The 24,285-nt window shown below is 37.8% G+C and overlaps 2 protein-coding genes across 3 annotated transcripts in view; one reads left to right on the top strand and one right to left on the bottom strand.

The window, feature by feature from the left end:
* Positions 1-2,456: 2,456 nt before the first annotated feature.
* On the bottom strand, positions 2,457-18,619 carry LOC138006832 (serine/threonine-protein kinase 32B-like). Its single transcript, XM_068853425.1, has 11 exons — positions 18,360-18,619; positions 18,227-18,282; positions 17,812-18,137; positions 17,672-17,709; positions 13,919-14,008; positions 11,236-11,339; positions 9,619-9,735; positions 8,201-8,326; positions 7,517-7,624; positions 3,914-3,993; positions 2,457-3,612 (listed from the first exon to the last, which is right to left on the bottom strand). Exons 1-11 carry the CDS (start codon positions 18,409-18,411, stop codon positions 3,510-3,512), a joined length of 1,200 nt encoding a protein of 399 aa, XP_068709526.1. The 5' UTR covers positions 18,412-18,619; the 3' UTR covers positions 2,457-3,509.
* Positions 18,620-18,937: 318 nt separating this feature from the next.
* Positions 18,938-24,285, top strand: part of LOC138006833 (nucleolar protein 14-like) — a 48,167-nt gene continuing 42,819 nt past the window's right edge. Inside the window, exons 1-4 of one of the 2 annotated variants that reach the window (XM_068853426.1) lie at positions 18,938-19,250; positions 20,960-21,001; positions 21,677-21,769; positions 24,099-24,231. In XM_068853426.1, the coding sequence (XP_068709527.1) occupies positions 19,068-19,250; positions 20,960-21,001; positions 21,677-21,769; positions 24,099-24,231 (451 nt within the window). In that variant the 5' untranslated portion in view covers positions 18,938-19,067. The remainder of the gene's footprint in view (positions 19,251-20,959; positions 21,002-21,676; positions 21,770-24,098; positions 24,232-24,285) is intronic. The other variant, XM_068853427.1, reaches the window with a different exon arrangement.

Raw genomic sequence — 24,285 nt, forward strand, 5'->3', positions numbered from 1 at the left:
AAAATGGATTGCTTTAAAATCAGAAAAGAACCAATTCACCGTTGCTGTTGAGAAAAGTGTATGCCAGGCAAAACAAGTTATATCTCGGTAGCCTGAAAGTTAAGAAATAATTTGCCTGTGTTTAAATTAACAAATACACCAATACATCACTAACGTTTCATGTTTAACCCACAGCTACTAACTATGTTTAACCGGAGAATTAGGGAAGCAGATGTTCGAAGGTGTAATAGCTGTTGAGTTTTATTCCTCAGTTATCGAGGTCCATAAGTATAAAACTAAAAAATGGATTGCTTTAAAATCAGAATAGAACCAATTCACCGTTGCTGTTGAGAAATTGCATGATGCTGGCCGTTGTAAACCGTGTTTTAGAAAATATTTCAGATTGATTTACTGTGCCTCTGGACTATTTTGACACATCACTCAAAATCAATTTAAAGTAATTTGAGTTATTTGGGCCCAACAAATGTGTCTAGATTAACACCTCTCTCCCTTTGTCTCTCGCTCTGCCTTTTTAGTGTGAGTCTTGTTACAACTCCCACTGAGATTTTGGTAATTTTTTTTTACCTAAACAGCGGGGACCCACATTCTTGACCCAATTTAAGCTACTCATGTTTAAATAAGCGCCGCCCTCGAATAGGCGCCGCACTTGTGGCGCGAAAAATTAAATAAGCGCCGCGGCGCTTATTCGAGTACATACGGTAATCATAAACCGGGGCAAAAATACCTTTGAATTAGTGGCTACCGTCCTTAATGCCGTTCCTTGTGGGCCTAGCCCCAGTAGTTCAAAAGCCAAATAACATTATCCAGGGTAAACGTCACTATCCAGAATGTAAAAAAACTAATATGACACACATGGGAGTTGGGTACCCAGGAACGTGGGACTGCCAACTCGAAACGCAAGTAGGTACAAAACCCAAGAGTCTGTCCTTCCACCCGCCAACCCTGGCATCCCTCCCACTGAAGTAATGAACCTTCTATGTAAATAACACGTAACACTACTTAGGGGAGAGGAGAGAGTGAAAGCTATACAGAAACACCCCGCATTTGATTATATTCACTTATAGATATTTGCGTGCTATAAATTTTTGAATTAAATAAATGCTGAGCAGAGTAAAACTACATGGACATTTGAAGGTGCATGCATATAAGAGCACATCAGAAAACCGCTGGGAACAACTTGTTAATCACACCCAGAATAACAGGGACGACTGAGATTTCCGTGCGGAGCACGCGGATGCTCAGAACGGAAAGCTCGTACTCGTTGTCCTCCTCATACTCCGATCTCAAAGTCCCTAACAACACAACACCCGAAAACACTACGGGCCGGTTGCTCGAAACCCGTTTAGCGTTAACGGTTAGTTCAGAGGTATCAAAACCAATAGGTTTCCATGGTATTTAACGCTGGTTAGCGCTAACCATACTTCGAGCAACCCGGGCGAGAACGCTAATGGCCCACCAGCAGACCACAGAATATGCCAACCTTGGTCCCCAAGGCGCTTTTCCCTGTTTCCCAAGTACTATTCACCTCAGAGTGGTCGGTGCGCGAGATTTGAAACTTCCGACCACATCAAACTTTTACAAAAATAATGCAGTTTTTTTCGTCACTTTTTGTTCAACTTGTGTGGCGTAAACTAAAACAATATTATTAACCTCAAGTGTCGGAGCACATAAGAAGAAGTAAGAATACACAAGAACAACAAGCCACATGATTTGAGGAATTCACGTTCATAAACTCCTTAGTTCCTGTTTCGAATTACTCGGAAAAAAGCGAAAAAGACAGTCAAGAATCAAGATTTTACAGCCCTGCGATAAGATATTATTGTCTTAACCCGATAGCCTCGTTTTCGTGCCTTCTGAAACTAACACCGCTGAGACGTGGGCTCAACTGTAATAACAGCTATTACAAACTCTAGTTTGATTGGCCACTACACCTCACTGTGTAAATAGTTTATCCTCAAGTCAAAATAGATACGTTTCGTTTCTGACGAAACAAAAAAAACTACCGGTAAGTAGTGTTTCGTTTCCGGACTGAGCAGCTCTGGGGATGATGGGAAATGTGCCGCATTCAAGCTTGGCCAGCTTCTTCCATTGTAGGAGCTACATGTACCAGGAGTACCTATTGGATTCCTAGGCTTTTTTCTTTGTTATTTTCGGATTGACTCAGCCAGAAATATGCCGCATTCAAGACTCTGTGCTTGTAGGCGACTCCTGGGAAAACCTTCGATACCACCGGCACCCAACTCAGTGTCCTCTGGTTTTGTGTAACATGTACCACAGGCAACCCAGTTTAGGCTCAGGGAGCATCTAGTTATTACTACTGTTCAATAATAATAATAATAATAATAATAATAATAATAATAATAATAATAATAATAATAATAATAATAATAATAATAATAATATCATTGTATAGTTGAGAGCTGCATGGATGCCTTGATTCAAATTGATAAACCTAATGAAATGATTGCACTTTATTGACTTTCACTCCTCAATTTTTGCAAGCAGGAAGTTGCCTTTTTTACAGAAGAACATCTAATAATTATTATTTTAAGCTTATGTAGTACTTAATCAGTTCATCAATGACTAAAACTCTAAGGAATGAATTTGAAGCAATAATATTTCTGGCGGTATGAATCAATAAATAAAAATCACTGGTAGTTATAATTTTATTGAACATTTAATGAAACGTCTGGTCTGGCAAAAGGCCACTCTGGCCTACTGTATGCACAAATAAAATGCATCACTGTAATAAAATGATTACTTTTGTTATTAAATAAATTTCTTTTCTCATTATTATTCATTATTTGCACATGTGTAGGACATTGTCTGTGATCCAAAGCAATTAAGTCCTAGTACTGCAGTTAACTAAAATTTTAATGCGCATGAAAGGTCAAAATATAATGGGTCTATAATTCTTGAGTTTGTGAAAGAATGCAAACTTGATGATCAAGAATCTTACTTTTTGCTTGCATGTTTTACAAGGTTCTCCATTCATTGTGGGCATGTGTACCTTAGGAAGGTTAAACTCTTCTAACCTGTTGACTCCTTTTGCCTGGTGTCACTTGGCTCTATAAATTATTAATGTAACTTAGTGGGGGTTGGGTTCTTTGACCTTTGATTGTACTGTAACATACACATATATTTTGCACCTTTCACTAACACTAACTAAATTTCACTAACTAATTCCAATCAGCAGTTTCCTTTTTCGCTACCATTGACCACAATTTGCTGCAACAGTTAAGAGGACCAGTGAATCAAATCAGGCAATTAAAACACTGAATGTGAACATTACATTACAAATACTACAGTGATTGACAGCAGTAAGAAATAAACCTGTGGATAGGAATTTGTCCTTCAGAGTCTGCATTGACCGCTATATTAAAATTTGTATTCGTGAATTATTGGTTCATTGAAGTACTTTCATCTCTAGATCTATATTTTACAAGGAAATGATTGAATCCACACATTTACATATAATTTCAAGACTATTAAACTCAAAATAATCCTGGTTATGTTACATCGGTTAACACCATTTCTGGAATTGCTTGCTCTGTTTTCTCATTAAGGCTTGAACTGCAGTCAGGTGCTGTTAGTCTTCTTTGTGAGGGCAACCTAACAACAGAAATAACAGCACTTTCAAATGCAGCTCTAGAAAACCTTAACTGGCAACTTTAATAACTTCCAGACTTTAACACATGACACTCAGTGAAAATATGATTGATCACTACATACAAACCTAAATAATTTGACAGAAATAAAAAATTATTATTGCGTGGTCCATGAAGAACAAAGACGGCTTTGTTGTTCATTTTTCCTCTACATGACTGTACAAAAGCAAGTTGCAAGCAAATTCCAAGCTGAAATGGTTTATTGTCATTTAGTACTCTGCCAACAGAATTTATCATGAACTTACTTTTCCCTGTTATATATTTGGAAATCTCTCTTTATTTCTTCCAAGCATACTTGAACTGGATCCATTTGTTCCTCAATTTCCTACAACAGTGAGTACAAAAATAAGTAGTTCACGTAGGGCATTACTAAACCACGAAACAGCGAAACAAAGCACTAAAACACCATGTATGACCCCACCATACACTGAATACTAACCGACAAAGGTTGGATTTTGAGAGTAAAATATTGTTTTAGGCCTTATCAATGAAGGGCAAAATTACTGAGCGCTGATTGGCTGAGACAGAGGGCATTTTTTCTTAATCAAGGGCATTTTTGGTAATCAAGAGTAATTTTGCCCTTTATTGATAAACAAGTAATCGCATGAGTCCTCGTACTATTAAGGATTAATTGCACTTGTGTTTTGGAAATTTTCCAAATTGCCCTCTTCGCTTCGCGACTCGGGCAATTTTGGAAAATTTCCAAAACACTCGTGCAATTAATCCTTAATAGTACTCGGCCTCATGTGATTACCTATACTAATTAGGCCTAAAACGTTATTGCTCCTAATTCATTGAGATTAAGATTAGGGTTCAGATTAAGACTGAGATTAAGAGCAATAACTTGTTAGGCCTAAAACGATGCTTAATCTCAAATCCACCCTTTGTCGGTTAGTATTCAATGTATGGTGGGTTCATACATGGTGTTTTGGTGCTTCATTTCGCTGTTTCGTTGTTTAGTGATGTCCGTTCAGGTAAGGCTGAACACAACATTAACCCATTGACTCCTCGGACCCTCTGGGACACCTCAGTTGATGAGTAAAATCGTCTGGCATTAGACAAAATAAAATCTGTTTTGTCTCTCTCCCAGGAGTCAATGGGTTCGACTATTATCCTCATTTACCCAGAAGAAAATATATACCCACAAACTTGTCAATGAAAATCATGACAAAAAGACCCAAAAACCAAACAACAGGTACTGTACAAACCTCTGCAAGATTAGGCGAAACCTTGAGGGCCAAGAAGTTTGTAATTTAATGACAAAATAGAGAACATTTTTTTTTTGGTTCTTTTGGTTTTTTGCAAGTCTCTTTATTCACTTATTAATTGATTCTGTTTTCTTGCGACTAATTATGCCATAGCTCAAGGCAGAAATTTACTGCTGTTTATTGTGACAGCTGGCAAACTGTGAGCCAGCCAGCCAGCCATGTGAGTCTCGCTTTTAAGTCTTAGCACCCATTTCAAACAGTGCTAATAAACAAAATTACTGTTCTATACACCCAATTTAAAACGGTTAGTTCTGAATAACTGTGTGGCTTGCATGTTGGCCAGCATGTTGACTTGCATGGCTCGCATATTTGTACAACCTGGTCACAGCTTGACAAACCCATCAATGATTTTTTATCACTTTAGAAAGTCTGTCAGAAAACTTGTCATAGGTGACTTTCTTTCATCTTGATTCACGACATCAGTACACTGTAATCAGTTAATTTTGCAGGTGCAGGGGTTTCAATAACTACCGGCAGCCAACGAAAAGTGTCAGCTACTTCACCCTCTAAACTGAAGTACTCATGACACATTCATTGAAACCTAATATTAAAAATCATTTTGACCATGGCAACAGCTGGCTACTCTACTAAAAGCTGCAGCTGCCAATTTCACATTTTAAGGAAACCCCTGTAGGTGGGATGGAAAGTAGGAACTGAGTGAAAATTGATTAGCTACAAGATGAACACATACTGTTTTTGTACACTTTCGTGGAAATAATTTTGCTATAGTTCACGACAAAATTTAGTGCTGTTTACTACTCAAACATTTAGGCATTGCTTGATAAAATGATCAATAATATTTATAATAATACATTTAGAAGGGCTATGGCAAAACTTGTTGTGACTTTTTTTACCTTGATTTGTGACATCATGGCCAAATTTTGGCATGTGGGAGGTAACAAGATGAAAACACATTAACGTGATGCCCTGGTTTTACATTGCGCAATCCTAATGTGCAAAATTTATTGCGTCATTGGTGCGTGCATCAGCTCATGCACATTGAATTTGCACATTGAATTTTCATTGAAGCCTAGCAAAATCTGTCAAGGAATGGCTATTTTCTCCTGAGCAAGCACGGTGAACCCCCCCTTTTTAATGGTGTTATGTACCGTAGTTATTTGGTAATAAGGCCCACGGTTTTTTCAAGAAAAATCTGTCTTTGGGTGGCAAGTTAGTGCTAAAATTGGGGTGCGTCTTATAGCCAAGTATTTTCACGCAACAAAATCTTAAGATCACAATTTGAGAAGAATTTGCAGTTCAAACAACACAAGAAAAGGACACTAGTTGTCAATTAAAAGAAAGAATAGTGCTTTTAGAGACCTTTAGAACACTAAACGACTTCAAGAGAAAAGCAAACAAACGGAAATTTGCATACACGCTTAAAAGCGTGTGCTCAGTAACGTGATACCCATGACAACAATACAATCGTTCGAACCTTGTTTTGAATTCCACGAATCGTGTTTGTCGCTCGCATGAAAAGTTTCAATTTTCTCTGAACAAACAGTGTGGAGATAAAACATACCTTCTTCGTTCATTCAGCCTTTCTTGTGTACTGAAATTTGCATCCTTGGTGGCGTGTTGATATTCAGCTGTTGAACACCTTTGAATATGACTTTTGGTGGGAGTTTTTCGCCGTTCGCTTTCGCTTGAACTCTGACTATTTATTAAGTCAGAAGGTTCAAATAAAAGTGAATGCGCTGTACGTTTATCATTTCAGGTGTCAACTTTTAGCTTTTGTTTTTACGTATATCATTAAATGTGTGACTTTTTCACTTTGTTTACGTTAACAAAAAGAGTTCGCAAGCCAATTGTGTAAGGATAATTGTTCTCAAATTCATCACATCCTTTTGGTAACTCTCAATTTTTTGGTGCGTCTTATAACCGAGTATTTTCGCGTAATTTTCAGTTTGAGAACTTAGCTTGATTAAATTGCTAAGTTTGGGGTGCGTCTTATAACCGAGTGCCCCTTATAACCAAATAACTACAGTACTCGTAATAGGTACACGAAAAAAGGTATTTTAAGGAGCAAAAAAGTTGGATAGTAGAAGTTATAGTATTTAATACAAAATGACTTGAAACTGAATTTGGAGCCATCCAATTTTCTTACAATTTCTTTGCAATTTGAAATCACTTTACTGAAAGATTTTAGCCCAGACAAACAAGTGGGCTCAAGTTTTGAGTAATATTCAGTTGCTTTTGCTATAGAAGAACAATTTTTCTGGTTGATCAAGTTTCGAACGCTTCTCACGTAATTAGGTAAAAACATTTAGAATAAAGGGCATGAAGAACGAAAACAAGCACAAACGCCCCATCTTTTTTCAACGTCCTGTGCATGAATATCAATGGTTGCATGTTTGACAAAAATCTGGATAGTACGTCATTTTCAAGGGAATTACCTTAAGCAAACCTACACCTGTAGTTTTATGTGTGAAAATAAGCTGTTATTTGACAATGAGGAAATAACCAATTTCAGAAATAAAGTGACTTGGTTATGCCATAAGAGACACCTAATAAAGATGAACTTATATGATAATAACCATGGATAATCATAATGAATAATATAATATAATATTGACTTACAGTTCTACTTGATAGCTTCTTGAGTCTCTTTTTCTTCTTGTGAAGTGGTTTTGCCTCTATGATCATCTCTTCTAGTTCATAGGTAGGGTCACAGTTCAAGTGATCTTTCTGAGGAAACAATAACTTTTTTTCTTTTAAAAATGTAACAATTACGTCTGATTGTTTATTATAATAAGCACTTTTCAAGTCTTACTCTAAAAATGGTCAGCATCTAAATAAGTCTATGTGTTTTAAGGATTTGTAAAACTATTGAAAACTATGTACTGAATAACTCAATATTAAACTGGAACGTCTCCAACACAACTCTACAAGATGGACTGTTGGGAAAGATAGTACTCCTTATGAAGATAGACTCATAGACTCAAAGACTCAAGCTGCCAACTCTCATCCACTGTGGAAAATTCTTAGGTCTGGTTCAGCTATTTAAATTCATCAAAGGAAACTTGGTTACAAACACTGTTGATTACATGTCCCTGAGCAATAGACGATCAAGAAACAGTCCTCGTTATGAACTGTTCAAGCCGTATTGCCATACAGACACCTTCAAAAACTCATTCTGGAACAGATAGATTAGATATCTATGCACACAACTGTAAAATGTAAAATTCTCTATACTTTTATTTTTCCCGATTGTTGTGATTATTTTGCTTGAGTAGTACCAAAAAACCCACCCTAATGACTTACTGGAGGAATAAATCCAGGCTGGACATTAACAGACTCTACAGCCTCCCAGTCAACATCTGCCATTAAACTTTCTTGCTTTAAAAGTTCCAAGCTGTTAAGTCTTTTCTTAGGATCCCGTTGGAGAAGCTGTGAGCAAAAAATTTAGCATAATTAGACATTATAAAACACAAATTATGACAAAGCTCTGTTGAGACTGAGATGAAATGGAGACAAGACAAAATTAATGCAACAACTTACTACTTCCCAATAAATAAAATAATTTCATAAGCTATTAAGGCTTTGAAGAAAGGTTAGTTAATAATCAAAGGGAACTGGCCACTGAAGTATCCATGGGATTTATGGTGCCAGATTGCATGATTGATTGACTGATTGCAGGTTTTTCTAGGTTGGTAGACACATGTAAGGAAGTTTACTCAAAACATTTTTGTGTTAACTAAACACTACTAAAGCGACCAAAGTTTTAAGCCTTTATTTCAAAAACATGGCATTTTCCTCTTTAACGGTCCGCCATTACTAACTTTAAGATCTTGAGAGAGCTGGATCGAAGAAAAAAATGACGTCAAAGACTCACTAGTTTAAGAATGCAATGCGTATGTATGCCGCAGAATTAATGTGCAAGACAAGATTTTTGCACTATTTAAAGTTCAGGCCCCGGTTGTTCAAAGAGCAGATAAGTCTTATCCAGCGGATAAATTGCTATCCAATGGATAAAATCCACCATGGCACACCACTTAACTTTGACCTTTATTACGCCTCTCTTACAGATGCCCAGGGCATTTACTTTGTTTGTTATTTTGTCCCACACTCTGGTCTTGTTTTTGTTCGTCAGGGTTGACGTAAATTTACTTTTATATTTTCCTCTTCCTCTTCAAATATAACTGTGCACTCGCCAGGGGTGAAGTTTGGCTTTCTCGCGCGCTTGGCCGTGGAAGGTGCAACATTTTCCGCCATGTTGTCTCACCACAAGCTCATGCAAGGCTAAGTAAATCACTATGGCAACAGCCTGGATAGTGATTTATCCACAGGATAGTGCTATCCAGTGGATAAAGTTATCCACTCTTCGAACAACCGGGGCCAGACATTTAAACTTGCATTGTGCATATACATGCAAAGTGTATAACAAGCTGCATTCACACGCTGAAAATAATTTTAAGCTAAAGCTAATGAGCATTTGACGTCACTTTTCCCTGGATCAAACCCTCTGAGGTTCAATAGGTCAGTTTTGAACGCTAGCAATGGAAGACTGTGAAATCAAAAACTTGTACTCAAAGTATACGGCCTTTGGATAAAAATCAAAGCTCAAAATTTTGCCAGTCAGGTGTTGTGCAAACACACTAGTCTTTTAAAATCAGAATAAAGAAAAAGAAGAGATCTTTTTTATCACAGGGGCACTTTAACATTGTTCACCCTCTACTTACTCTGTGGAGTACACGTATCATATCTCGTGACCAAGTTGTGGGGTAGTGCACTGACTGAGATGCGAAAATTTGCCGCACATCTGACAGGTTTGAACTAGCAAGAATTTCATATGGTCTCTAAAAAATAATGTGTAGTTAATTGAGTCAGTTGGCTTACGGGCAAGCTATGGTGTAAGTCATGTGTGACCAGTAGTTTCGAAATCTGAACTAAGTATAATCTCAAATTTGCATGCGAGTTTTGAACTTGGCTCTTGAGATTCTGAATTTCTCATGGATATTTCCTTGATATATCGCAAATAGTTAGCTAAGAACTTTCGTTTTATTATAACTATAAACAGTGAATGAAATGATATATGAAAAGAATCATATATTGAACTATGGATGTGAAATCAAGTGAAGATATATATTATGATCCTTGCAGTTGATTAGAGCATCACACCGGTATCTCGAAGTCATGTTCCAATGAAACAGTAGCACCCAGCGACAAATTTCAACTTTAACCCGCCTAAGAGGGGAGTTTCTGAGTTCCTTGTAATTTAAGACACACAAAGTGCGGTTACACGGGGCACTTTTACCATCATGATGGTAAATGACCCTTTTATCACAGGAAACTGCATTAAATTTTAGTTTGGTGCCTAACATTTCCCAAGGTAAATTTCCCATGGTAAATTTCCATGGATACGTCAAAAAGGTCAGACGAAGTGCCCATGACATTTAATGTGGTAAGTTGGAGGGGTGTTTTGATGCCCAAGGTACAAGAGCCAATTACGATGCTGGTGATGTTGTGATAAAATTTCCCACCAATGAATTGCGTGAGATTTCAGTCTTTTTTTTTTTCTTTTTTTTCTTTTCACTTTGGTAATCTTCGTAATGTGTAACTGCTGGGTAACACGGTATACTAAAACCCAAGGGTGAGGCACCGCGGGAAAATTTACCATGGTGTGTGTGACTATGCTCTCTCTAGCAAGTGCACTCATCTGTGTACCCTTAAATTAAAATTAAGTAGTAAGTAAACTTAAAATTGCTAATCTTCTTACTTAGAAAGGTTGATACTTCTCTAGTGACAGCTCTTAAAAACTGATACCAATGCCCAAACTACTTGGCTCAAGATTTCTCTGCTAACAGAGGTCTCTTTTCTTATGCGGTCACCGGGCTGAAGAGTACAGGAAAAGAGACCTCTTTCAAAGGTCGAAACTCACTCATCAACCACCATCCATGACCTTGGACGACAATCTTCAAACCGCATGGCCCATGATATGTAATTTGTCGACTGGGACTTGAGCCCACTCTATCCCACCCATTCCTTTGTAAACAGTAATTCCACAGTTGTTATATGACTTGTATGTGAGCCCACGCAACACGAAGTAACACATGAGGATTTGGTCACTAAGTAACTTCTGTGCTTGCTCAACGCAGAGAGTTTCGACCATGGCAGGGATCATCTCTTTTCCCTTACTTGTCAGGCCAGCGAACACAACAAGAAAAGAGACCTATGCTAGCAGGGAAGGCCAAGCGGTTTCCTGATTAACTAAACTCCAAGTTTGGGACTCTGAAGGAAGACAAGATGGTGGCTTAATTTAACCCTCCTTTCTCACCAAAGTTTCAAAAACAACTTGCCTTTGATCTGAGTATTTCATACATACAAACACCCAGACTCCACCAATCAACACCAAATGAATATCCTTTGACTTCATCAGAGGCTGAAGCAAAAACTTCAGGGGCTGGCAATGAAAGAGAGAGAGAAGGTGTTCAGTTTTAATTCAAGCATAAAATCTTATTTTTACAATCAGTCATGATTTGCAAACGTGTGGTTAGTGCACGGGCTTCTGAGCTGGATGTCGCCAGTTCGTTCCCAGCCTCATTCAATCAACGTCTGTTTCGACTTTCCTCTGATCCACTTAGCTCTAGCTTTGAACTTGGTGGACTAAACACTGACCCCCCCTCCCAGTCCACGGACTATACCCAAATGGATCACATCACCCTAAAATGTACTAATACCCCAAAATACTAATTTTGAATGAGTACTATTAGAAGAACTGAATTGATTATGCACTTTATACATTGCAAATACCTTGTCTCTGTTCATCTGCACCCCCAAATTCAACTAAATCCAGGAATTGCACAGGTCTCACTTCACTAACATGCACATGAACAAATCGACTAGATATTTCCCAACTTCACTCACTTTGATCGTGCAGTGATTTCTTTTTCAGTTTTTTGGTATTAACTGCACCTAATTTAAATTTTCTGTGTGAAGTGTTTGAATTTCTATTATTAAAAAAAAAGTAAGGTGGGTTCACAGAAGCTTAAATAATGATGTGGGAGCATCAGAAAAACATATTTTTAAAGGTAACTATACAGTCATGTGTTTGTACATATCTATTAGAAACAGCAGAAGATCAGTGGCCAAAATCATATGCTGCCAAATAACTAGCAATCGTGTGGCGCATGAAGAAAAGATTTACGATAAACGTTTCAAAAATTCACAATCATAATTCAATTTCACTTTCCCAAAAGGTTACATGTACTTCAAACCTTCGGGGGTGTCAAGTCTCAAAACATAATGCATCAGAGGCCGCCAAAAGAAAACATTCAAAAAATTAAAAAGAACTTGCTGTGCAGACACCCTTTTGTTCCCTAGTAATCAGAGAATAAGAGTTACTTCTTTGTCTGCAATCTCAACTAAAGTACCGCACACCAGGGTTCATGCTGGATTTTGCCTATAAAATAATTTCCAGGAGTATTCAAGCAGTTTTCAAGAACCAGAAATTGAGTTTTCAAGGCATCTTTATAAGAAGATTTCTATGCCATACATAGTGTTTCAGTGTTTTCTTTGCTGAAAAAGACTACCTTGATACTCCTTACCACATCCTGCAAGTTAAGTGCACACACGGACATTTTAATTTTTGGTTCTAATGTTTCCCTAATAGTCAAGTTTGGGTTCAATTTTTGAATGTCTCTTTAACTTAGCATGATGCAATCTCAACAATTTTCACCCAAGCAAAAATTCAAGCAGTTTTCAAGCAGTTTTCCCGAAAGTCCTTTTTTTCAAGGACTTTTCAAGCGCCTTGAAGTCCAAATTCGAATTCCAGGGCTTTTCAAGGACTTCAAGGAGTAGCAAGAACTCTGGAACAAAGTAAACGACAAGGCAAAGGTCCAAAATCTGCCAACTTTGTTCTTTTTTCCGAGGACTTTTTGTTTATTCATAGCAGCTACGTGTAGACAAAATGACTTGATTGCACAGAGAATTTTCAAAAAAGGTGGCAACAAAAAAGTCTCAATTACTTGAGATGCAGACATTTGGAACAAAAAGAATTAGACCCTAGATGTGCGTCACACCATCACAGGATTAGGACACCTTGGCAGTACACTAACTGTCACTGTTTTATTATTAACTGTAACCTTACTATTATCAATAAATCTTTTTTTCTGCAATAACTTGTGCACATTTCAAGATTCTTTTTTTATTTTTTTGGAGACAAGTTACTTTAATGATGAACTTTAATTTAACTGATAAAAAATTGTCCAAAGGTAGCACTGGAACATTTGAAGAAACCTTTATTCCATCTTGCACCTGCTTCATACTGTTGTCTCCCAATATTGATTCTTAGTTTCCTGTGACTGCAGCATAAATGACCATACCTTTGTACAGGCATCAAAAAACCCAATTCTTACAATTGTCACTTTCACAGCAGCTATTAAAATTAACCATGTTTTATTACCGCAAGAGAATAAAATTCTGCACAGTAAAATAATATTTCAACTTCCTTTATACTGATTGACCATATGAAATGATCCTAAAAATGGATAATTTATATGTAACAAAAATCTACCAAAAAATTGATGCCCATTTAGAATTAAATTTAGGGAAGAAACCGGCGACTTCTGTGAGTGAAGTAGCCAAAGCTTTTAGTTGTCTGTTGGTACTCATTGAAACCACTGGTAATGATAATTATAATACTGTATTTAAAATAGCTTTTAAACCCTGATAAAACACTGCTGCTCATTTTTTAAACATTACTTAAGTGCACTTAACTACCGAGCTAGCTAGATAGTTCTGTACTCCACTTTAATAATCTGAAAGAAAAATTAGTGATTAAGAACCTCACCGGCAGGAGGAAACCAGCTGCCTATTTTTCAAAGCAAGGAAGAGCATGGTAGCTAGAGAACAGGATTTGAACCCATGGGCAACGGCACGCAAACCCAATGCCCTAACCACTGGACCATTCCACCTCCCTAAAAGACACTTTCATTTGCCCAAAAAACATCAAATTTTACTGGTTTGAAACAAAATATTTACCCATGTAAGGCTTTGTTCCAGACATGGAAGTTGCTAGTTTACCCTCCTCCAAGATTGTAGCTATGTTGAAATCTGTCAAATGGACATGACCTGGGTATAAAAACGATACAGCACTATAAGAAGCTAACAGCTGAAATGAAAAAAAGATCACTTTTAAGGACGGTGCCTACTAATTCAAAGGTATTTTGCGCGGTTTACTGAATATGCGGGAAAAGGAGATCTTAACAAGTGTTATTGAAATCCAAAAAGAAAATAGCAGGTAACCAAGCATTTTTCGAACATAATTAATCAACAATATTTGCAAAAAGCTCTAAAATACAAAGCAATAGACCTTATTCATAAATGGCGGTCACATTTACAATTCTTTTGTCCACATGCAAATTAGCCTACCAAGCCTCATTTTAGAGCAAGAAATCTTTTCAATTCACTGTATGGTATCAAGGCTTGGTAGGCTAATTTGTACTTCGGCAAAAGAATTATAAATTGACTGCCATTTATGAATAAGGTCTATGTATGGCGTTCTTTTCCAAACTGAAGCTTAATTATCTCTGAAAAATGCATGGTTACCCCCACTTTTCTTTTTGGATACCAAGAGCACTTGCTAAGTCCTGCTTTTTCCACATAGTTTTGAACCACGCAAAAATATCCCTGTATTAATAAGCACTGCCGATAGGAAATCCGAGTATCTCGAGATGCGCAGAACGTATGCGCAATACCAATTGTAGGCACCGCCCTTAATATAATTTGCAGGATGCCCCCAGTTGAAGAGTAAAATCGTCTGGCATTAGACAAAGTAAAATCTGTCAAGTCTCATTCCCAGAGGTCAATGGTGGAGGGGACAGGTTAATTGACTCTGAAAGATGATTCCCAACATATCCAAATTGCTTTTTGTTTATATCAGCCATATTACCTTGGAACCTTACATAATAAAATTATTATTATTGTCATGACATGCCGTTATTTAGTAAAGCATCAGATTCACATTATTAAATTGGAAAGTGTTCAAGCAAGAGCATATGAAGAGTTATTAGAAAAGGTTGGACTACCAAGCCAAGTGAAAAGGCAATTACAAAAAAATACTCTTTGGTTCATGAGAAACTTAGTGAAATATTTAAAAAGCCAGATAAAATTTTTTGAGGTTTGTTGATTTCCTGGTTCTCAGCTTTACAACTGTTGCAGTGAAATATGTTGGTGTTAGGAAATGCATTTCCACATACAAAACGTTTAGTTGTTGATAACCCGTACATCTTGTGGGAGCCTGGTAAAAAAGTGACAAGAAATGAATAGACTTAAGTAATCGATAGCTTTCTCACAGACAGGAGTTGTTTGGGACCATGTTTATCTCCGACAACTTAAGTAGTTTTCCTTTTGAAAAGGATGTATTATATTGTAGCGGAAGACTTGATCCACACAGTCACGTAATGTTTAGTCATCAATATTACTTTTTGCTAACGACAACTAAAAGGTGATTGATAACAACTTGCCTTGTCTGTGGAGGTCATTAATTTCTTTCCTCTTTCTTGTTTTTATTTTTTCATTTGTAAAGTTACAGGGTAGATATCTGTTCACAAACATTGCTTTTGTTATTCAAATGTGCCAACCACAGGAACAAAAGACCCTTTGTTTCAAAAGCCAATGAGGCTATGGTTGCCACATTAAATAACAATAGGTGACGTCAATGATATCTTCTCTAGTGTCCCCAATCAGCTTTTGTAGCTAAATCCACTGACACTTCAATAAAGTATATGGATGTCAGTAACTTGTGTACACACAAAACAATATGTTTAGTTTAGCAAAGCAAAGCGCAATCATTTACCATAAAAGGTGAAACTATGGTATATGAGATGATGACCGAGACTGAGTGAACCAATCAGAGCACGAGAAATGCATTATCCGAGGTTGAGAATTTAATAATGAGTGTTATTAAATTTTCAACCTTGGTTAGTGGATTTCTCGTGCTCTGATTGGTTCACTCAATCTCAGTTATAGTTTGTTATTTATTTGTTTGAGCAGGTTGAAGTTTTTGGCAGCTATTCAGCTGATGTGGACTTGCTATACCCACCCATATACTCACAGAGGACAGCCACAACACCCGGAACTTCATCCCCTACTCTTCTCGAATAGTCCCACAGGGAACTGATGAACATGGAAGATATTTATGTCTTGAGACAGGGCCTACGGTTTATAGTCCTTATTCGAGAAGACTTTTGCGGTATGTAATTACAAAGGCAGCACTTCCTCCTCAATTATTTAAAGACCCCGAGTGTTGGTCCGGCCAGAGTCGAACTCACGACCTCCCGTATGGCAGCCCCATGCTCAACCAACTGAGCCACCGGTGAGCGGTTATCAGCTCATATACCTTTGTTTGACCTTAAATGGCAATTGATTGCGCAAAGTGTTTGCTAAGCTAAAACTTTTTTCACTGGAAAGAAAAATTCTCTCTGAATAAAGCAAAAAAAAATTCTTTTTGTGGAAAGTTTGGATCAATACCGACATTTAGAAGTACGCGAAAAGGCAAGGAATGTTTTTGTGATGAGCCTGCGTCTGTCAATTGCGTCTCTCTAGTGTCTGACCCCAAGGTATTACACAACATCGTATCTTCATCAAGTTTTTTCGATTTCGCTCGGATTTTCTCGCTTTTTTTGCTCGTATTTTGAACTTCCAAACTTTTGGAGTTAAGGAATTTAATAAAAAAATTATTCCATTCGCGCTTGTTGAATAAGAGACTAGTTATAGCCAACTCGGCGCTACATGCCTCGTTGGCTATTTACCATCTCATATGTAACAAACTTAATTACCAATGAAATCCTCTCTCGCAACTCCACAAGGCGTTTTTCGCCTTTTGCAACAGTGCATCGAAACTTACTCTTCATCCGATACTGTTTGCCCCCCTTGTCTTCTTCATAACAAAAAGTCACACAGTCAATAATGACCTCGTCAGCTGGAGCAGCCTCACCCATTCCGAGGAAAGACCAGAAAACGTGAGAAGACCTCAAATTACCCGTTTACAGATTGAAAAGTCGGGTCAGGTAACTCACCGGAAACGGCTCATTGTCGTTATATGCAAAAACAATCACATTGCAGATTAACTGTCAGAAGTTGCGTAATCATTCACCACTATGGCAAAAACCTTAATCGACCTTTGTGTACTTTATAGATTTATAGCTTACTTCTTGACCTTTATAGCTTACTGAACGTTACTGTGTTTTGTTTTGCATGGTGTATTGACCTGTATGAGGTCTACGAGACAGGAGAGGGCAAATGAACGGTAATGCAATACCGTGAAGGACCTTCTTTTACCAAATACCGTCAGTCAAAATAATGAAAAACTGCATACCGCCGGGCTAGATGATTCCGCGACACTGCACGTAAAAATTTAAATTACCGAAATACCACATGAAAAAAAGCTCAATACCGTAAACCCCAATGTCCCCCTCTAACATTAACGGTATAAACACACAAAGTGAGCCCTTTCCTAATTGCAGCTCTTCTCCAAGTGGTCTTCGAGCCTCCCCATCACCCTTCTGGTGTCCATCCCGGCAGGGTGCCCCCTAAGGTGGAAGAGTCCGAGCTGGGGCATTGCTTAATGTAGCGGCACAGAAAGTTAAGGCCGGGACACACTAGGCGACAAGTCGCAGCGACATGTCTCTGCGACAAGTTGATCCGTGTGTACTACTTGCAAAACAAGTCGCTGCGACACGACGCCTGTTGAAGCCTTGAGTTTCAAATCTGAAATAAGAAGTGAAGACTCACCTTTTTCATCGAGTAACAAATTGTCCGGTTTTAAATCCCTGGAAAGAGAAAACAATGATCGATTGATGAACGCGAAAGCTGAAATCAAATAAGATGAAGCAGAAAAGCAAACAAAACACGGGCCTCTGAATATTAACAACCTGTGTATAACTCTCTTGAATCGCAAGTAACCAAGGGCTGATCCAAGCTCGCACAAATATAGTTTCACTCTCGATTCGTCAAATTTCGTTACTTGTTGCAAGTGATATCGCATGTCACCACCTAGAAGGAGATCTACGACCATAAACATGTCCTCTTCGTCTTGAAATGCGAACCACAAATTGACAAGAAATGGATGTTCCAGGGACTTGAGAATTTCCAACTCGCGTAGAACATTTCGTACGGCGTCTTTTTTGATGCAGGCAGATTTATTCATGTACTTCATAGCATACATTGCCTTTGTGTCTTTCTTTTGGACAATGCAAACCTACAAAACAAAGAAAATATCTATCAAAAATCCGTGGCCTAGATCACCCGCTTTCAATTCGATTCTTAAAAACGGTCGATCGGTTTCACCTTTCCGAAAGCTCCTTTTCCAATCGCTCGAAGAATCTGAAAGTGATCGAAATTGACTGCCAATAAAAGCAAAAAAAGGAGACAAAATGTTATGGCTTGAATTCCAAAAGTCATGATTTAAATTGTATTATACCTTCACCATTAACATCATAAGAAGGTTTGCGGTTCGACTGAATAGCACCCATGCTTTGTGTGCAGCCTATTTTGGAATCTGCCCCTCTTCAGCAAAAATGCCGAAGGTGGGAGAAATAGCTGCAGACACCTTTACTTTATGTTAATCGATTCCCTAAACTTTCGGTTCTCATGTTGCCGGAATTAGCTGGCATTGGACCTGATTGGCAAGGATAGCGAATAAATGTACACACCGCACAGGTAAAAATATGGCGCAGGGGTGACGCTAGGTAAACAGAGATTTCATTGGTGGTCCAAATTTTATTTACCGACCTCCCACTCCCTAGGGATGGAATCGCTCTTCGCATAACTGGCGTTTTACAGCTTGCGTAAGTTTTGCTCAATTTGTTTGTTCCAACATGTTTTCTACTATATTTTTCCCTGCACCGCGAGTTGCACTTTGGGACTCAATTTTAGGATCCTAGCCTCCCCATCTTGCAAGATAGTGCTTGTGAAGGGCCGGGAGAGAGGAGAGGTGCAAATCCAGAGGAACCGGTCAGCAGTATGCCCAGCTTAGTAGAGACCCCTATGTGTAAGACGATAAAACTTGCACTCTATCAACAAGACCAACATGGCGTCTGCAATGTGCTGACTCCACGTGTGGATTCGACTTTGAAGGATTGTGCAAAACTCTAAGCTTCTCTGGTAATTTTTCCTTAAAGTTATTACAATGGTTAAGGCAAAGAAAGCCGATGCCAAATTGGCAAGAAACAAGGCAAAAGGTGGGACCAAAGAGTCAAACAATAATCCGTTTGAAATTCACACAAACAAGAAGAAACATGATATTCTGGGGAGAAAGCTTAAACATGACAGAGGATTACCTGGGATATCGCGATCAAAGGCAATAAAGAAGGTGAGCTAATGAATCAATTCTTGAGAGGAGGTCTAAGTCGGAGTAACTGAAGTCGTGAAGAATTCAAGGCCATGGAGGGACAGTACAGTACATAAGCTTACTGTACAGTAATATAAATGCCATTGAGTTTGAAGCTTTTGGCAGAACGGGGCATAATAACTCAAGGTGCAGGAGCCCGGCAGGTACAAAACGCAGGTCACAGGTCACAGGTCATCGTTTTACCCATACAGAAAGTATCCTAAACATTCATAAAAGCTGACCTTTAATAGGCCTAAAAACTTTTCTTTAGGCTTAATTAGGCCTATTAAAGGTTAGCTTTTATGAATATTTAGGATACTATAAAGGGACAGCTGTTGCACTTGTGCACTGATCATATTCCAGTCTGCCCTCGAGTTTAAAAGTTGACATAAATAATATGAAAAATTAATGTTCCCACTAGCTACAGTAGCAGCATTGTATCAGTCCAAAATGACAGACTTAACATTTCTGAAATTCAACTTGTACTACAGTCTTTCATTCATTTGAGGAGTCTTCCTGAAGTCGGTTGGTCAACAATGGTACCTGTAGGTCCAACAGGAGAAGCGTTCAGAACCCTCTTAAAATTTATGTGTTGTTTTACAGGCGTTGTAGAAAGTACAGCAAAATTACCATTATCCTGTGTGCAAATATCAGAGGCAACAGAGTCATTTAATAAGTTTGTTTCTCTGGGGAAACTACATACATACATACATACATACATACATACTTTATTTGGTCTTGCAGGTTAAAAAACTGGCAGCCATTGGCTGATGTGGACCTGCACAACTAATATACATATTTACAATTAATAAAGTAAAAAAGACCAAATATGTACAATATACTAATAGTAATAAAATAATGCTTATTAATGTCAATAATAATAAAAATGAGGTGATTTATTTGTGATCAATGAACTTTCCTTTTCAAAAGTGAAATTGTATTAAAGTTAAAAACCTAGAGGTTTTCATGGTATTTACCCTGGTGAGCGCTAACTGATTCAACTGCAATGACAGTTACCTGTCAGTGAGCTTTCTTCTCAACGCCCAGCCTTGAGAGCTTTAATACAGTTGCTATAATCTTGAAGAATTGCTTGGTTGAGTGTTTGCAAATTAATTTGAAGTCCACTGCACTTTTGTATTTGTCAAAGACTTAATTTGTTTACAGATATAAGCTGATGTGTGAAGCACAGTGTGACGATGTTGCATTGTTAGTAAGAGCCAATCAGATCTGTCTATTTACATGTGCTCGACTTAGCTTGTTATTGTCTCTTGTCTTGGACATGACTGCTTGTAAGCTTATAGTTCAGTCATTAAACCAGTTGAGTTTATGTACTATGAGTCTTCACTTCTCACACAGTGAATTTTAACAAACAATTTTCTGCATAAACACTTAATTTTCCTCGGCATTTCACAAGATTTCTGTCACCTAGTACAGTGTAACTGCATTACTTTGGACTGCGTAAATTCTGAGGAGAACACTTGGGGCCTATTTTTAAGGCTTTTGGGCACAGCCCACGCTCAAAGAGATGAAAAACCAGTGGTCATCTAACAGTGAAATAGTACAAATAATAATGCATCTAATAAATTAAAAATATTGACGGTGATGGTGACAAGGACAATCGTTATTCATGGTAAAAATGATAACAGTCATGAGAATAATGATCATTAATATTATTTAACATTTTTTTCCAGAGGCAAAAGACTTTGTTAGTTGAGTACAAGCAGAAAAACAAGGTACGATACTACCATGAATAATATACCTACATGTAATACATGTATCACAGCATTTGTTAAACTGTTTTAGGATAAAAAATATTAAGACAAGAAGCCCTTCTTTAGCATTTATGAAGACATTCCACATTCTTTCTCTTCGAGAATATTATTCTTTCTTTTAAAATCTTCCATTTAATGTTGTCTCTGACTCTGACATAATCATTATCATTATTCTTTCCATGTGTAAGATGAAAATTAAGGTTTGATATTGAAATCCCCTCCCTTGTTCATATCAAAATCCTCAGAGCCCAAGGTTTTCTCATGGGAGGGACTGCTTTCTGACCAAGGCCTACAGACTTTAAAAGTAATTTGTATTCACCTTTCAAGATTTTTCACTTTTACTAACTTTGCAGGAATGAAAATAATCAACAATGATCGTTAATTAGGCCAAATAATTTAAACTTCCTGCCAAATTTTTATGTGACTGTATCGTGACTTTACAAAAAGCCCCTAAATGAAAGTAGAGAGCAACAGATGGAGAGAACACAATTTTTGCAATGTATTATACTAAGTAACTTAGTACTGTAACATTATTTTAATTAAGGACACAAGTTTTCACTTTATATACCTGTGGATGCAATTTACTTAATGTACATTTTTCATAACATGCTAGTTTTGTCTTCATTAATGTGTCAGGCAAACTTGTTTATTGATCGCCGTTTTGGTGAATACGATGAAAATCTGTCTCTAGAAGAAAAGATGATGAAGCGATTCACACTGGAGAAAAAGGTGAAAGAAAATCTTCAAACATTACATGTTGTGATTATTTTGGTTTCAATGTTATTCTCTTTTTGAAAATTACATGCTTTTGTTTTACATTATTAATTTTTATAGCGTGATAAGAAGAACTTGAAATGACTACGAAATTTAATTGAATTTAGATCTTTTTATTGGAAATGGTACGATACATTATTCAAAATTAGTAAGTGATGTTTGAAATTTTGCAAAATAAATTACTATGTGAGTCCATGTTACATGTACATGTAAGAGCTTTGCAAGACTAGTATTAAAAGCATGCAACTATTGATGTTTCAACTTAGGTGTTATTGGCCCATGGGAAAGATGATGGACTTGTTGCTTGGCGACAGGCAAAAGGGCAACTGAGAAATGGTTCGAAACACCAGTGGGATGCTCTACTCATTGAGCTACCAGAACTCTAGGGAGATGGGTTTGTTATCTGCCGTAGGTCCTAAATGGACACTGTGTCCGGCTGGTCTGTGGGCTACTGTAGCTACAAAGTCATGCACCAACAAAATTTTTAATGCAACTTTAGATGTTTAATGTGTAAAGTGCCTGTGGGAACGACTGGAAATTAGTTGCTTAGTGACAGGCAAAAGGACAACTGAAAATTTCTACTGTAGCTAACGAAGGATGTAACATTTGAATGTGTAATGCAGAAGGAAAGATGATAGGCTAGTTGCGTCACTACAGGCAAAATGATGACCAATAACTTAGAGTCATGGTTAGTGCGCTAGACTCCGGATCGAGTGGTCTGGGTTCGAGGCCTGGCCGGCGACATCGTGTTGTGTTCTTGGGCAAGACACTTTACTCTCACGGTGCCTCTCTCCACCCAGGTGTGTAAATAGGTACCAGTGTAATGCTGGGGGTAACCCTGCGATGGACTAGCATCCCATCCAGGGGGGAGTATAAATACTCCTAGTCGCTTCATGCTACAAAAACCAGAGCTGATGGGCCTTCTGGCTCGTAAGCAGTGACTTTACCTTTACCTTTTAGGCATGATTTGAACGTAGTAATTGTACAACTTTAACCCGCAATGGAGGTTAAAATTCTTGAGACACTTTATACTTTGAACAAGATAAATCTATACCTCTCCACCCTTCTTCCCCCCCCCCCCCCCTCCCAATAATGTTGAGTTTTCTGTGCTGTACGTGCACATCCCAAACTACCTGTATAACCGTTTCCTTTAACAACATATTACAAGGGTAAGAGGGGGACAGTGAACTCCCTCTCCTCCCAGTTTTGGTGAAATAGGTTCTTCTGGCTCGATTTACACAAACTGTCTTTTTTTTTACTGGATTTCCTCATCTGTCCCTGGCCAAGGAACTTTTGTCCCCCATTGTAGTTCTCCAGGAGTTCTTATAACTGAGTAGGTAGAGCAATCCATACAACCAGTGTTACGGAAGTCGTCAGTACAAATCCCGCCCAGGGCCCGGTTGTTCAACAGCCGATTAACACTAATCCACGATTAGTGTTAGAATTAGTGTTAGAATTATTTTGGCAAAATTTTACATTAGAGGAAGTCAATCTTGAAAAACAAAAATAAGCAAAGGAAAATTTCACTATATTTTCATTTGAAAATTTGAAGTGCATGACATTGGAGAACCCACAGGCCAGCAGGACACATGTAGATAAACCACCGTACCTTGCAGGAGTTCTTGTGTAGCTCAATGAGCAGAATAATCCATCAAACTGCTGTTTCAAAGGACTGTAATTTTTCAGCGGTTCTTTTGCTGGTAGACAAGCAACTGGTCTATAATCAAAAGCAACTGTTTGTTCCAAATTTATGACAAAATGAAGCAAGTTTTTGTTTTTAAAACACCCAAGAAAATTATTTATTTTTCTTGAAGAAAGAGCTTGAGGTGCATTTTCTTTGAGCTTCTGGTTCACTTGAAATTCAAGTCCAAGTTTGAGTACACTCATTTGAATTGCTATGATATTTTTGCTTAAATAACCCTGGAAAGGGCATTCACACCAAGGAGAAGTTCAACAATATTATTTATTTTAATGTGGCTAAATGAAATTTGGGCAAATTTATAATTGAGGTATTACTGGCCAGCAGTGTTTCACAGGGGTCCACATGCTCAATGTTGCAGATTGTTTCAGACCTATTAATCGGCGCTCAATTGTCACATGGAAGATGAGTATCTAATTCATTTGGGGCAAATGCTTTATAAAATTAACAACTTTGATGATGTTCAGCTTAGTGACGATGATGGAAAACCTCAAGGAAGTTCATGTTACCAATAAGTTAATAATAATTGTTAAAAGTGAAGTTTAATAACATTAATTTCAACACACTGTATGATTTCATGCCCAGCATCATCATGAACGACATGGGAAGTACAGATTAGAAGATGAAGATTTAACTCATCTGGGGCAATCTCTTAGCGAAGTTAACAAGTTTGATGATGTTCAGCTGAGTGACGATGATGAAGATAACAAAGATGATGGTAAGTTTCATGTCTCTGCAGTGCTCCTCCCACTTTCGTTGTACATTTCATGGA

This window comes from Montipora foliosa, chromosome 6 (assembly GCF_036669935.1).
Source record: "Montipora foliosa isolate CH-2021 chromosome 6, ASM3666993v2, whole genome shotgun sequence".
Lineage (NCBI taxonomy): Eukaryota > Metazoa > Cnidaria > Anthozoa > Scleractinia > Acroporidae > Montipora > Montipora foliosa.